The 16,254-nt window shown below is 41.5% G+C and overlaps 1 protein-coding gene and 1 pseudogene across 1 annotated transcript; one reads left to right on the plus strand and one right to left on the minus strand.

Annotated features, from left to right (window-relative positions):
- Positions 1-8,527: 8,527 nt before the first annotated feature.
- Positions 8,528-9,414, minus strand: LOC148563029 (uncharacterized; annotated as a pseudogene).
- A 3,673-nt stretch (positions 9,415-13,087) lies between these two features.
- LOC107647518 (uncharacterized) lies at positions 13,088-13,858 on the plus strand. The gene has a single exon (XM_016351590.1). The coding sequence runs from the start codon at positions 13,088-13,090 to the stop codon at positions 13,856-13,858; it is 771 nt and encodes a 256-aa protein (XP_016207076.1).
- Positions 13,859-16,254: the final 2,396 nt, after the last annotated feature.

Consider the following 16,254-nt stretch of genomic DNA (forward strand, 5'->3'; position numbering starts at 1 on the left):
TTTCATTGAATTAATGATAAATAGAAAAGGAAAATAATATATCATATTTACAAAGGAAAATATTTAATTGGTAAACCGTAAAATATTTATATAACTAACAAAAAAATTTTCAGAAATTATTTTTAATATGGAAAGAGAGATGGTGTTTTGGTTGAATATTGATATTTGAAGTGTATTACAGTAGTATGAAAATCATTCAACACGCCCCCCACGTGTTGGCTAAGAGGTTGCCACGTGTCCAACACGCCCCCCACGTGTTGGCCAGAATGCTGCCACGTGTCCACCACGCCCCCCACGTGTTGGCTTCCCACCCAAAAAATCCACCCATCTGTAATTACACCAAATACTCCCATTTTCAACAAAAACACCAATATTTTTTCCATATTAAAAAAAATTAGCCAAAAATTTTTGTCTATTCTTGCCCAACTCTAAATTTTAAATATTAAATTTTAAAAATACTATTTATACATTAAAATCAACTATTAAAAGCAATTATTAATGTATTTATGTATAAATATATGTGTGATTTAAGGTGAAAACTTAGGTGAAGTTGACTTCACGTAAAGTTGATATTTGAGAATTGTTAGATAAAAATTTAGTCAAGTCAGTCAAATTATCTAACGACTCTCAAATATCAACTTCACGTGAAGTCGACTGCATGAGTTTTCACCGTGATTTAATTTATTTTTATTGTATATTTTGTATTTTATATTAGTAATTGAATTTAGTAATTAATTTTATTGTATACATAACATAATTGATTAAATTTTAAATTCTAATAATATAAAAATAAAATATTAACTCAAAATATTAACTAATATTTATAAAAAGTATTAGTCGCTTAATTTTTCTCATATTATATTTATATACTGTTGTATGAATAGACATTTTGCCTATTAATCCAAATTTTTATATGTAAATATGGTAACAATAACAAATTTAAAATTAGCTAAATTGGTAAGTAATAAAGTATTTTATTTTTAAATTTTATAATTATACAATAAATAATATTTTTGAAAGAAAAAAATTTGAACATCAAACTATTAAAGTATTCATATATCCTTTTATATAGTAGAAGAAATAGATTTAATAATAATAATAAATATACAATTACTTTAAAATATAAATATTTTATTATTTATTATATATTATCTACTGTATATAATCTATTGTATATCTATTTATAATATATATAATGAGAACTTGGAAAGAGTTTGGTCTACAAATTTTATTTTTAAAATATTCTTTATTATGTATATTGAGATATCTTTTGTTATTTATAAGATTTGAACCTAAATTTTTTTGTTTAAAATAATTGGTTATCATCTTGACTAATTTTACATATATTATAATTTTATATATTTATAAATAAAATGGTGGTACGTAATACACTATTACTAATAAAGTGTATAATTCTACTGAAATGAAACAAAAATACCTTTTTATAAAGTTTTAAAATTCAGTAATGGACATGTGACACATTTTTTGTGAAACAAGGAAAATCAAATTTTATCAAATACTAAAATCACAGTTCAATTATATTTGGTTCGTTGTTTTCTCTTTAACAAATAAAATTATATTTTACTAAATAGTTACACTTTATTTTTAATATTGGGTTGACAACAATGTTCTTTTAGATTATCAACAGTTGGAGTATTAATCTTAAATGTGACACAATTTAATTTGGAATAAAGAAATCGAATCATCCGATTTAAATTGATTGAATTATGGCAAAATTATATATTTAAATTGAATAAAATTAAATATATAATAAATTATAAATGAGTTTTTTTTATCCTTTTAAATATGAATTGACATAGATATCAAACAAGTAACAATACCTAATGTTCATACCCTGGCCCAATAAATAGGGCCCAGGATCCAAGCAAAGACGCCCCACCCAAAGGGTTGGCCCTCCATCCAGTATCAGCCTTCATCCCAGAAGTCGGTACTGAATACAACCTGTTCCAAAGAAGTCGGATACGAGGGTTAGCTGGCAGATAACACTCATTCGAATGAGTAACTGCCCCTAGAAACTCTCTAACCACTTCATAGAGCCATATCTTAACCTCCCTAAGATATGGGAACGGTTATCCACCTAAAAAGGTGGCACTACTTCAGCGGTGGTTATTGGTTCACCACTATAAATACACTGACACCATTCAGGTATCACTAAGGCCCCAATATTCTCTAATTTGCTCACACTCTTGCTAACTTAGGCATCGGAGTGTCTTTGCAGGTACCACCCCCCATTCTTTCACACGTACAAGTCGGACGGAGGAACACCGAGGAACAGATCTACTCGAAAGCCACCTCCTTCATACGTTTGGGCCAACCAACGCCATCCGACCCATTAATCTCCGGTTACCCACCGTAACATTGGCGCCGTTGCCGGGGACCCGAGAGATCAACCAGTGATGGCGGAAAGATCCCCTGAAGAGGGTCATGTGGAGACAGATTCCGAACAAGAGAATTTGAACACTGGAAACAATGAGGCAGATCAGACCCTCCACCAGGAAGCCAATGATCAACATAGGGAAGGCACCTCCGGAATCAAAAATCCGAAGGTGAACTCCTCGGAGGGGCGCGAATCAGAAAAAGAAGGACCCTCCCACGCTAGTGAGCTTATGGGATTAATCCATAGCCGCCTCGAGCAGCTAGAACAGGAGCGGGAACGACAAAGGGAAGCTGAAAAGAACCTAAAAGAGGAGATGGAGCGACGAAAAGAGTTAGAAAGAAAACTCTTAAAGTTAGAATCCTCCCTCAAAGGTCGGAATTCCCACGACGATAAAGAACATTCTCCCTTAGGAGAGAAAGATCCGTTTAGCGAGGACATAATGAGGGCAAAAGTTCCGAGAAACTTTAGAAGCCCCGATATGGACCTCTACGATGGAACCACCGATCCCAAGCATCATCTGAGCAACTTTAAAAGTCGGATGTATCTGACCGACGCTTCTGACGCTACGCGATGCAAAGCTTTCCCGACAACCTTGTCAAAAGCAGCGATGAAGTGGTTCGACAGCCTCCCTCCGAGGTCAATTACCAGTTTTGAAGACCTCTCAAGAAAATTCTTGATGAGGTTCTCCATCCAGGAGGACAAAGTAAAGCATGCACCAAGTCTCCTGGGAATAAAACAGGAGGTCGGGGAGTCCTTACGGGCCTATATGGAAAGATTCAACAAAGCATGTTTGGAGATTCAAGACCTGCCCACCGAAGCAGTCATCATGGGGCTAGTCAATGGTCTTAGAGAAGGTCCCTTCTCACAATTCATATCAAAAAGACACCCCGCCTCTTTAAATGATGTACAGGAAAGAGCTGAAAAGTACATCAATATGGAAGAAAACGCTAGGCTAAGAGACCCGAGTTTGCGACTCGGGCACCCTCCCTCAATGAAAGAGAGGGAGAGGGAAGCGAAGAAGAAGGAAGAGCTCGGCCTCGATAGGCCAAGGAAATATCACTCTTATACTCCATTGAAAGTTCCTGTAGTGGACGTATACAGAGAAATTTGCAATACTGAAAGGCTGCCTTCCCCCAGATCCATTAAAAATAAAAAAGGGGGGAGCCGCGGTGATTACTGTGAGTACCACAAGATATATGGGCACTCTACAAACGACTGTTACGACCTTAAAAATGTGATAGAAAAGCTGGCCAGAGAAGGTCGGCTTGACAGATATCTCATAGAAAGGTCGGACAGTCATGGAAAAAGAAAGCGAGAAGATACGGATGGAAGAGACCCACCACCACAAACTCCGGAGAGACATATCCATATGATCTCAGGAGGGTTTGCGGGAGGGGGACTCACAAAATCCTCTCGTAAAAGACATCTCAAGAGAGTTTATCAGGTCGAAGAGGGGTCCTCCGACCTTCCGACCATTTCATTCACAAAGGAAGACGGGCTAGGAGTAATCCCTGGGCACGATGACCCAGTGGTAATTACCATGATCCTGGCAAATGCCCATCTACACAGAACACTAGTAGACCAAGGAAGCTCAGCAGACATCCTCTTTAAGCCCGCTTTCGACAAACTAGGTTTAGATGAGAAAGAGTTAAGAGCCTACCCCGACACCTTGTACGGATTAGGTGACACGCCAATAAAGCCACTAGGATTTTTGCCCCTCCACACCACCTTCGGAAAGGGGGAAAAATCAAAGACTCTGAGTATAGACTTCATAGTCATCGACGTGGGATCGGCCTATAATGCTTTAATCGGCAGAGCTACCCTTAACCGACTCGGAGCGGTGGTATCGACACCCCACCTCTGCATGAAGTTCCCGACCTCGTCGGGGATAGCAACGGTGAGGGGAGATCAGAAGTTGGCAAGGAAGTGCTACAACGAAAGCCTAAACCTGAGAGGAAAAGGCAAAGAAGTTCACACAATAGAACTCGGGGGAGCAAGGGTTAAAGAAGAACTGCGACCACAGCCCGGGGGAAAAACTGAGGAGATTCAGGTCGGCGAAGAGGAAGGAAAAAACACTCACATAGGAGCCAACCTAGGGGAAACCCTAAGACAAGGGTTGATTAAGCTCCTAAGAGATAACTCAGATCTCTTCGCCTGGAAGGCCTCCGACATGCCTGGGATAGATCCCGAGCTCATGTCTCACAAGCTCTCGGTCTACTCAGGGTCCCGACCTGTGCAACAAAGAAGACGCAAGCTCGGCCCAGAGCGAGCCCTAGTAGTAGAGGAGCAAGTGCAGGCGCTCCTAGAAGCCGGCTTCATCAGAGAAGTCAAATATCCAACATGGCTAGCCAATATAGTGCTAGTCAAAAAACAAAATGGTAAATGGAGAATGTGCGTCGACTACACCGACTTAAATAAGGCATGTCCCAAGGACCCTTATCCACTACCAAGTATTGACGCCCTAGTGGACTCTAGCTCGGGGTATCAATACCTATCATTCATGGACGCCTACTCAGGATATAACCAAATCCCGATGTATGAACCAGACCAGGAAAAAACATCATTCATCACGCCCAGAGCCAACTATTGCTACGTGGTCATGCCATTTGGGTTGAAAAATGCAGGGGCCATATATCAGAGGCTGATGAATAAGGTGTTTGCCCCCCACTTAGGGAGCTTAATGGAAGCATATGTCGACGATATGTTGGTAAAAACCAAGGAGGAAGTCGACCTCCTATCCGACCTCTCGCAAGTCTTTGACACCATAAGGTTGCACGGGATGAGACTAAATCCTGCAAAGTGCGCCTTCGCAGTGGAGGCAGGAAAATTTCTAGGATTCATGCTAACACAAAGAGGGATCGAAGCCAATCCCGACAAGTGTAGAGCTATCCTAGAGATGAAAAGCCCGACTTGTTTGAGAGAGGTCCAACAGCTGAACGGCCGACTAGCAGCTCTCTCCAGATTTTTGGCAGGATCAGCATTAAGATCCCTTCTACTGTTCTCCCTACTGAAAAAGGGGCACCAGTTTGAGTGGACTCTCGAATGCGAGGAGGCGTTCCAGGAGTTCAAAAAGTTCTTAAGCCAACCTCCTATCTTGACCCGACCTATAGCTGGAAAAGACCTCGTCCTATACCTATCCGTGGCAGACAAGGCCGTCTCAGCAGCCTTGATAAGAGAAGACGAGGTCAGTCAGCACCCAATCTACTTCATCAGTAAAGTTCTACAGGGCCCTGAGCTAAGGTATCACAAATTAGAAAAGTTTGCTTACTCCTTAGTAATAGCCTCTCGAAGGCTACGACCTTACTTTCAAGCTCACACAATAAGAGTCCGCACAAACCAACCCATGAAGCAAATCCTCCAAAAGACGGATGTTGCAGGAAGAATGGTCCAATGGGCAATAGAGCTCTCCGAGTTCGACTTGAAGTACGAGACTCGGACGGCGATTAAAGCCCAGTGCCTCGCCGACTTCATTGCAGAATATGCAGGGGATCAAGAGGACAAACCGACTACCTGGGAACTCTATGTGGATGGATCCTCCAATAAAACAGGAAGCGGCGCAGGCATAATGTTGGTAGATGAAAGGGGAACCCAGATAGAGGTTTCCCTCAAGTTTGAATTCCCAGCTTCAAATAATCAGGCAGAATACGAAGCCTTGATCGCAGGATTGAAGCTGGCTGAAGAGGTCGGTGCTATGAAGGTGATGGTATACAGCGACTCCCAAGTGGTAACCTCCCAAATAAGTGGGGAATATCAGGCAAAGGACCCAAATATGAAAAGGTACTTGGAAAAAGCTTCGGAGCTCCTGGGGCGCTTTGCAGAAACCGAGGTGAAACACATAACTCGGGATCTAAACAGCAGAGCAGACGCCCTATCCAAGCTAGCAAGTTCCAAGCCGGGAGGAAATAACAGAAGCCTGATTCAAGAGACTCTCCAGGAACCTTCAGTGGTAAAAACGGAAGACACACTAGAAGTCTTTGAAGTGGTCGGATTAAACCTCGGATGGATGAACCCCTTAGTCGAATACCTAAAATTCGACATCCTCCCTAAGGAGGAAAAAGAAGCCCAGAAAATCCGAAGGGAAGCACAACACTATACCTTGGTGAAAAATGTTCTCTATAGAAGGGGGATATCAACACCATTGTTAAAGTGTGTACCGACCTCAAAAGCCACCGAGGTGTTGGAGGAGGTACATAGTGGAATCTGCGGGAACCATCTCGGAGCCAGGTCATTAGCCAGGAAAGTGATCCGAGCTGGATTCTACTGGCCAACCTTACAGAAAGATGCCACAGAATTTGTGAAAAGGTGCCAGCCATGTCAGATGCATGCAAATTTCCACGTGGCTCCCCCAGAGGAACTCATTAGTATCACTGCTCCATGGCCCTTTGCAAAATGGGGAATGGATTTGTTAGGTCCTTTTCCCCAGGCGCCAGGACAAGTTAAATACCTAATAGTGGGAATAGATTATTTCACAAAGTGGATAGAGGCAGAACCACTAGCCACCATCACTGCACAAAGAAGTCGGAGGTTCCTCTACAAAAACATAATCACAAGGTACGGGATACCTTATTCCATTACCACAGATAACGGAACCCAGTTCACCGACTCCACCTTTAGAAGCCTAGTAGCCAGTATGAACATCAAACACCAGTTCACCTCAGTCGAACACCCACAAGCCAATGGGCAAGCCGAAGCAGCCAACAAAGTCATACTAGCAGGGTTGAAGAAAAGGCTGCAAGACGCGAAAGGAGCTTGGGCTGAAGAGCTCCAACAAGTACTATGGGCTTACAGAACAACCCCCCAATCCGCCACTGGAGAAACACCCTTCCGGCTAGTCTATGGCGTAGAAGCCATGATCCCAATAGAGGTCAATGAGCAAAGCCCAAGAGTGATTTTCCACGACGAGATCAGGAATATACAGGGGCACAAAGAAGAGCTCGACTTGCTCCCTGAAGTCCGAGAAGAAGCTCAAATAAGAGAAGCAGCGTTGAAACAAAGGATGACTACAAGGTACAACAAAAAAGTCATTCGAAGGAATTTCACCCCTGACGACTTAGTCTTGATCAGAAACGACATTGGAGTCAACAAATCGGGGGAGGGAAAGCTCGCTGCTAATTGGAAAGGACCATACAAGGTCAAGGAGGTCTTAGGAAAGGGCTATTATAAGGTGACCGACTTAGGCGGCACCGAGTTACCAAGGTCATGGCATGCTTGTAATATGAAAAGGTACTACAGTTAAAAGAAAACTCTACTCCCTGATGTACTCTTTTCCCAGCTTCATGATTTTTTCCCAGAATCAAAGGGTTTTTTCTGGAGAAGGGTTTTTAACGAGGCATCATAGTAGGGGCTAAGGGAAATAAATTATCAAAAGCCCTTAGTAGCAATAAGGTACCTCCTCAACTAATAAAGATCTCTTTTATTTTAAAATATCTCTTTTAAAGTTCCCTTTTTTATTCTCCTTCTACGAAACGCGCCGATTTAAGCTCGACAAAACGTAAAAATCCCATGAACCGACCTAGATGGTCGTCAGGATAAAACGACGAGGTACAAGTCGGCGTAAAGAGGCCATAGAAGTCGATCATGATAAACTCAGAAGCAGTCCGACTCATGAGTCAGAATGCGAAACCGAGTAAAATTAAAATGAATCGCAAAAGTAGCCTAAGTCACGAAAGGCTCAATAAAACGAAATTGAGTACTAGGAATAACAAAAAGAGATAGGAAAAACTAAGGAAAATTGCAAAGCTACCTTGAAGATCAAGGAGATTCAGAAAAGCAGGCAAGCCCCAAAGAAAAGGTTTTTCTAGAAAAGAATCAAAAGAACCACGAACAGAAAAAGCATGCGCGCATAAGGTAACTCAAAACCCTTATCCAGAAAGGGCATTTATTTAACGCTAAATTAAACCCTTATTAAAAAAGGGCACCATAAATTGTTTTGTTTACGGCCTTAAAAGGCCAAAAAATTGTTCAAAACACCAAATAAATATAAAGAGTGTAAAAAGAGGGGCCCACAGGCCGGGCCCCAATAGCCAAAATCACTTTTTAAGAGGATCACCACCAGCAGAGTCAGGGGGAACGCCAGGAGCAGGAGTCGAAGAGGAAGTCGGAAGAATGGTAGAGGAACTCGGAGCGTCCTTAGAGCGAGGAGGGGACTCTACGATCCTCTGCCCCCGAGTCTTTAAATCAGACTCAGACTCCACTATGGGGACAGGAGGATCCACGATGGCACCATCAATAACAATCTTATCAGGGTCCAAAGGAGAAAGGTCCAAGTCAGGAGCAATAACTCCGACCTGTTCCTTGAAAATCCTCCAGGCCTCATCAGCACCATCCGCAATAGAGTCCTCCAACTCGGTGTAGGCCTTCCGAGCATTCAGCAAGTCGTTCTTTACAGACACAAGATCAGCAAATAAACTATTGTAGCTGGCTTGCGCTGCCTTCCTCAAATCTACCTCCATGTTGCATTGGGCTTGCAACTTCTGCCCCTTCTCTCGGAGGCTGTCCCTCTCCTCCTTCAGTTTGGCGACTTTCCCCTCTAACTCCCCCTCATGCTCCTGATATATGCGAAGCCTACCCTCCAGCTCCTCGACCCTCGAGGTCGTCCCTAAAGAGCTGATATGAGTCTTCTCAAATATATCCAAGAGTTTGCCACAAACCCCCGCCGTCTTGAGACTCTCCTCAACCACAGTGGTGAGGTAGTGCCGAACAGAAACATCATCCATACTCATACGAGCATGAGGATAGATGTTCTTTCGGACGAACGCAAGAGCGTCCGCCTCACCAGAAGCGCCGGACTCCAAGGTCTTGCGCTTCTTTAGCTCTGGTTCGGGAGTAGGTCGGGCGGAAGGGGGTGGCAGAGAGGAGGCAGAGGAAGAAATCACAATAGGTTGGGAGGAAGTCCCAACATTCCGAGGAGGAGGAGAAGGAGAGACAGCCACCCTAGCACCACCAGATCTGGCGCGAGACTTCGCCTTGGCTTCCTGAACCCTCTGGAAAGACTCTTGAGCATTTTTCTTTGCCATCTCTGCAAAAACAAATTGGCAGCTAAAAATCAGACAAGTCGGTAAAAGAAATTGCAAGTCGGAAATAAATGAAAAACGCAAAAAGCTACCTAGTTGTGACTGGACAAAGGTCGGCGACCCCTGGAGAAACTTTTTAGTATCCAAATATGGGGCCCTCCCCCACACTTCTCGGAGGAACCCCACAATGGCCGCCTCCACCTCATCCAGGTCGTCCAGACCATATTTCTCGCAGGGAGAGGCCTCTAGCCAATATAAAGGAAACCGGGGAGAAGAATCATCATCCAGGAAAAAGGGGTGGTGACCCTCTACTGCTTGAACTTTGAAAAAATAGTTTTTGAAATCATGAAAGGTTTCGTCAAAAAGGGTAAAAAGCCTCCGACCTTGAATGGCACGAAAGGACACCCACTGTTGCTTATTATTTAACCCACTGAAGGGCTTGGTCATATGGAAGAGATAGAAGAAAATCCTCAGAGAAGTCGGGAACTCTAAGGCCTGGCTGATAAATTGGTAAATTCTCAAAAAACCCCAAGAGTTGGGGTGAAGCTGGGTGGGGGCAACCCGGCAATGACGCAACACAGACATTTCAAACTCTGAAAAGGGGAGAAAAACGCCCAAACGAGTAACCATACTCTCATACATAAAAAAGAAATGAGGGGCCGTCTCGTCGGCCCTCCCGAAACAAACCCGGTCTTCTGGACCCGGGACTATCAACTCGTACTTCGGCTCATCTTCTTCAGAAGTACAAATTCTATAGTGAGTACGTAGGTGGGTGATAAATTCAGTATCAACTGAGGGCTCCTCCCCTAGGACCGTAACATCAACCCACTGGGAGAGAGCATCTACGGAAGCCATTTCTTTTCTTAAAAAAGGGTGACAAGAAACCTACAAAAGAAAAGGAAAATCAACACACGGTCTCTAAGGGAAGGGGTACGGAACTAAAGCCTACAAACCAAATCTACCTACAAGATAAAAGCACGCAAATAGAACGCATATTACAGAAGGGGAAAAAGCTAACCTTTAAGTCTGAAATCAAGACTGGAGGAAGTAAAAGCCTTCGAAACGCAAGAACGCAGCACGAACAAATTCAAGGGAAATTTGAAAGATTGCAGAAACGAAACAACGAAAGAGAGGGAAAGTATTTATAAAGACGTTAGGGGCATAATGGTAAAACTGGGGCAACTCTTAATAAAGGTGCACCGTTACCAAGGCCATTAAAATCCCTACGCATACCCAACGGACACGACGCTTGATTAGACGTAACCGTCAGAACCGAAAGGTCAAAGAAAAATCACGTCGGTTCTCAATCATCACGTCGATCCTCTCGCAAGTCGGCCAAGACCCCGAGTTGAATACTCGAACCCAACTCTTAAAAGAATTGGGCTCGAGTAGGGGCACTGTTCATACCCTGGCCCAATAAATAGGGCCCAGGATCCAAGCAAAGACGCCCCACCCAAAGGGTTGGCCCTCCATCCAGTATCAGCCTTCATCCCAGAAGTCGGTACTGAATACGACCTGTTCCAAAGAAGTCGGATACGAGGGTTAGCTGGCAGATAACACTCATTCGAATGAGTAACTGCCCCTAGAAACTCTCTAACCACTTCATAGAGCCATATCTTAACCTCCCTAAGATATGGGAACGGTTATCCACCTAAAAAGGTGGCACTACTTCAGCGGTGGTTATTGGTTCACCACTATAAATACACTGACACCATTCAGGTATCACTAAGGCCCCAATATTCTCTAACTTGCTCACACTCTTGCTAACTTAGGCATCGGAGTGTCTTTGCAGGTACCACCCCCCATTCTTTCACACGTACAAGTCGGACGGAGGAACACCGAGGAACAGATCTACTCGAAAGTCACCTCCTTCATACGTTTGGGCCAACCAACGCCATCCGGCCCATTAATCTCCGGTTACCCACCGTAACACCTAATATACAAACATATTAATATATTAATATTGATTATGTTATCTTTTGTTTTCTCTTCGTTCATTTAAATTGAAAAAATATTTTGTGCTAGTGACTAATTTATTATCTGTTTTTACACCATAAATTATATTTAAAAATTGATATTTGATTAATCATTAATATATTTTTTGAAAACATGCATTTAATTTTTTATTTTTATAATTTTATATTTTTATTTAATTATGACAGGATCAATCGGATAAATTAGTAATTCATCGGTTGAACCAGTGATCTAGTCGCATAACCGAGTCTAGGGGTGCACATGGCCCGGCCCGGCCCGGCCCGGCCCGAAGACTCGGCCCGCCCCCGAACACTTTAGGGGCTAATTTGGTGTGATTTCACCGGGTTTATGGTCGGGTAAGGGTCGCAAAAATAGACCCAGTAATTATTTCGGGTCGGGTCCGGGCCATAGTTCGGGTTACCCGAAGTCGGCCCGGTGGCCCGGTTATCATGCACAATTAATATTTTGTGTTATTAGTGATGGATCATGGCTATTCTTATGTGGAATTTAAGTATTGTAAACTTTAATATTTTGTGTTATTAGTCATTATAAGACTATAAGTTAATATTTTATGTTTAGAATGCATAAGATTTTAGACTAATGCATAATATTGTATTATTTGTATTGATTTAAATATTTGGTGTTATTAGACAATTATTAGTATTGATTGTGGTTATGCTTTAATTTTGAAGAAGGGTTGGTTCTTATTATATTTTTCTAAGTGAATTTTACCATGTCAATTAATGGTTGGAGTCTTGAAAATTTAGATATTTTTACATGCTAGCTTACAAGAAGGTATATCAACGTAATGTAATGTTAATGGCCCGGTTTTTACCCGGTTTTCACCCGGTATAATTGTGGCCCGAAAGTGTGTTGGTTTCATCGGGTTTAATAAATAGACCCGGTATATATTTCGGGTCGGGTCTGGGTCACATCAAACCCGACTTCACCCGGCCCATGTGCACCCCTAACCGAGTCGATTACCGGTTCAATTTTAATAACTATGATGTCAATTTTTGAATAAAATCAATTAAAAATCAAATTTAATCTCTAACTGTATTAGATATCATCCTTCGGTTAAGTAAGAGAATAACTTGAACATCATATATTGCTTGATTTGCTTCATTATTATGTCTCATATTCAGATTCAATTTTACAACAATGTGTGAGTAAAATATTTTGTGACCAATCCTCAATGTCTTAAAAAAAAACCTAATAGAGTTAAAAATTAATTATTCATTCCATCCGACGAATAAACCTAAAAAGAAGTAAAGAACTACATAATCCGGGTTTGGTAACTAGCTCTTCGTTGAAGAAACCTTATTGCATTGTATGTGACTGAGGTAAGTGTTGTGCGTTGATGTGCCATAATGAGCAGTTCAGCCCATTTTCTACTCTCTTTTAATTTTCATTCCTATGATCTAGGTTATGAAGAATAAATTCTTTGAAGTTCTAGTAAAAAATTTTTTCTAGTGATCTAAGTTACTAAGAACAAATTTCTCTTCGAGGTATAGTAAGAGAACTCCTTATCTATTCTTTTATGTCATTCTTTTTCTTATCTCCTTTCTATATCTTTCGTTGGAACTTTAATGCTTCAAATTTATTAAACTCCATAATCCTCCGTAACTTCTTATCAATAACAGTTGTTGATTCTCGTGCCAACAAGAGAGCTACGGTGGAAAAGAGTGAAGAAAATTCTAGGATGAAGAAGGGAACTACTACTGATGCCATAAAGAAACGTGAAGAGAAGAAGAAACAAAGTTCTTCGGGTATGGATGGATTCAAGAATACGCAGTGTTCAGTAACACTGAGAAGGTTATTGGTTCATCCAGATGGAGTGTATTTCAAGAAAGGAAAGGCTTTGATGGATTTGGAGAGGGTTCAGCGGAAGCTACGGAACAATTTGTACAACAAAACTGATCAATTTGCTGCTGATATCAGAACGGTGTTTCGCAATGTCATGTCCCAGTATCCCTCGGGGCATGAAGTTCATCGAGCCGCCGCGAAGTTAAGCGATCTTTTCGAGACAAAGTGGAAGGATTTGGAGGGAAGATGGCTAGCTAAAGAAAATAAGTTAGAGAAAGAAGAGGCAAAGCCAAATTCACAGCCTTTGAAATCGAATGCAGGGCAGAAAAGGAAACAATTTTCTGGTTCAGATTTGTCGATTGCTACTGCCGAAGCTAAATTGATAGTGAAGAAGAAGAAAACCATTGAAGCTGCACAACAGAACAGAGTTTGCTTGCAAAGGAAGAAACAAAGGGAGATGATGCAAAAAATGGAGAGAACAATTTTCTTTGATGATGCTTTCAAGTCTTTTCAGGATTTGGAAAACTTGTGTGGCCATTCACCGACACATTATTGCACAAAGGAAAATCCATTGTTAAAGAACCTTACAGGTTTGGTCCTTAGGGAAGAGGATTTTGAAGACAACAACTTTCTTAGTGAAGATTTGGAAGAAGGAGAAGTTTTCTGATATTATTTGATTGTAGTTAATTTGGAATTGAGTTAAAATAATTGTAAATATTATTATGTTAGCATCAATGACATTGTTTATATGTTTACATTAATGTTACTCTCATAAGTGCTACCTCCTTTACTGCGTTGCCATTAAGCACATGACTTTTGGTTTGGTTTCTGTTTTTTAGAAATTTTATGGTCATGGTTCTTTTTTAGAAGATTCATGTTGCTACATTCTGTTACAGACATGTATTTGAATTTTCGGGTTTATTGAATTCGATTTGAATGTGTCATATGCTACTATATCAGTGAATTACCTTGGCGTTTATTTATTGCAGCAGTGTCATAAATTGTTTTGCACTATTAAGCTTAAATGCCTCTAGTTAAGAACATTAATTTTCTCATTAGTGCTGAACATGGTTTGATTAACCTAAACGCTAAACTTTTTTGGTTAATCAAAAATTTAATTTAATTAATTAATTAAATTAATTTTATATGCTAAAACTAGTTATTAACCGATTAGAAAATTTAAAAATCGATCTTTAACTGGTTATAAAAATAAAAGCCGAATTTAAAAAACAGCCAATTTTTTCTAAAGAAAACCAGTTTTTAATTTTTTATATAGAAAAATTGGATTTTCAAAAAAAAAAATTAAAAACTGACTTTTACAGAAAAAAATCAGTTAACCAATTTGAAACAAGAATGGCATAAAATTTAACTTTGATATTAGTTAATCGATTAAAACCCAGTTTTTAAAATTTAATTTTTGTTAACTAATTTTTAATAATATGAATATGGTTTTTAAAAACCGATTTTAACAAAAATCAAATTTTAACCAGTATTTAACAAAAATTGGTTAACAAAAATTGCTTAGAGTTTCAGAAAATTTGTTTAACAAGTTGTATATATCAAAACGATTAGAAGAAATGAAGAATGATTAAACTCTCTTATGGATGGAAGCTTTAATAAGAGTTCTTATTTTAAATTAGAATTGTCATTCTTATATTATGAATTATACATTTTTTTTAATTTTCTTCTGAGAATTTGCAGCGTCAGATCATATAAAAACTGAAAATTTTGCGAAGACATCCTATCAATGATAATAATACCCAATAAAAAGTAGTTAATTCGGATGGGAAGGTTTCAAGTTGACACATGTGAGTTTGATGAGATTAGAGAGTGGATACGAATTGCTATTGGGGAGAAGCAGATTGCAGTTTTTGTGAAAGAGACGGGATGGGAGGCGGGTGAGAATGGGAATTCGGTGGAGCAGAAGCAGGTCTATAAAGGGGGAGCCGTCGATGGGTCTTGTGAACATAGCCGGAGGAAGGGGGAGCTAACGTGGGATCCGGCGGCGGACCTGATCGCCGGAAATGAACAGGGGAGGGACCAGGACAAGGGCAACATAGTCAATTCTGAGGTTCTATTGAATGATATGAACGTTGAATTTTCAAAAAGATTGGAGAAGCAGCAAAGTCGGAGAGTAGTACCCGAAATAATGGGAAGGAGGTTGTGCAGAGATTTAGTGGGAGTGAGGAAGAGGATTCTGACAAAACGGTTACACAGGAGTTTAGTACTGGGATAGGGAGGGTTATTGGTTCTATAGGTATACTTACTGGGCCTTTCCACATGGGGAAGCCAATAAAGGCTAAGTCTGGACGTTGCTTAGAGGGATGGGAGTTGGGCCATGATAACTTAAGCCCAATATTAGCTAAACAGGGAATGGGGGCATGGGAGTATGAGGATATGAATGTAGGGTGGGGGAAGCCGGGTGGGCCTCTGGTGGGCTGGAAAGAAGCGAACCGGGTTGCCATGACCCGTGGATTACTGAAGCGGGCAGAGGGTAGGGGAAGATTGAAGGGTTCAGCTGGTGTGCCTGGGTGCGATGTGACCAATTTCGTCAGTGGGGAGGGAGACGCCGGACAAGCCAGGAGGACAGAACAGAGACGGTCGCTGGCTGGCCTCGAGGATGCTGTGACTGGTGGGTAGGGGTACGTTCAGGGGAGGAGCGAAGGGGTGGAGGATAGGAGGGCTGCGTGGGCTCCTCATGCTGCGCCTGGGGGCGATGGTGTGGAGATGGACCTGGTGAGCGCGGAGGGGGACGCCGGACGGGCCAGTCCGACTGAGCAGGGACGGTTGTTGGCAGTACCGAATGGAGGCGCGACTGGCTGCCAGGGGTATGAACAGGTGCCGATTGTGGGTGTGGACGTTAGAGATGAGACTTGCGACGTTCATGAGGGTATGTTGCAGATGCGGGAGGCTCGAGAACAGTTTGTTGACGGAGGGAGGGCTGACCAGGGTACACAGATACACATGGATGGGTTTGGAGGATTGGCGACATCCTTGGGGCCGACCCAAGGAGAAGAGGAGGACGTACAAGGATTGGGTAGGAATGATGAAACCTGTGTGGAA

The sequence above is a fragment of the Arachis ipaensis genome, chromosome B6 (assembly GCF_059453495.1).
Source record: "Arachis ipaensis isolate K30076 ecotype BB chromosome B6, ASM5945349v1, whole genome shotgun sequence".
Classification (NCBI taxonomy): Eukaryota; Viridiplantae; Streptophyta; class Magnoliopsida; order Fabales; family Fabaceae; genus Arachis; species Arachis ipaensis.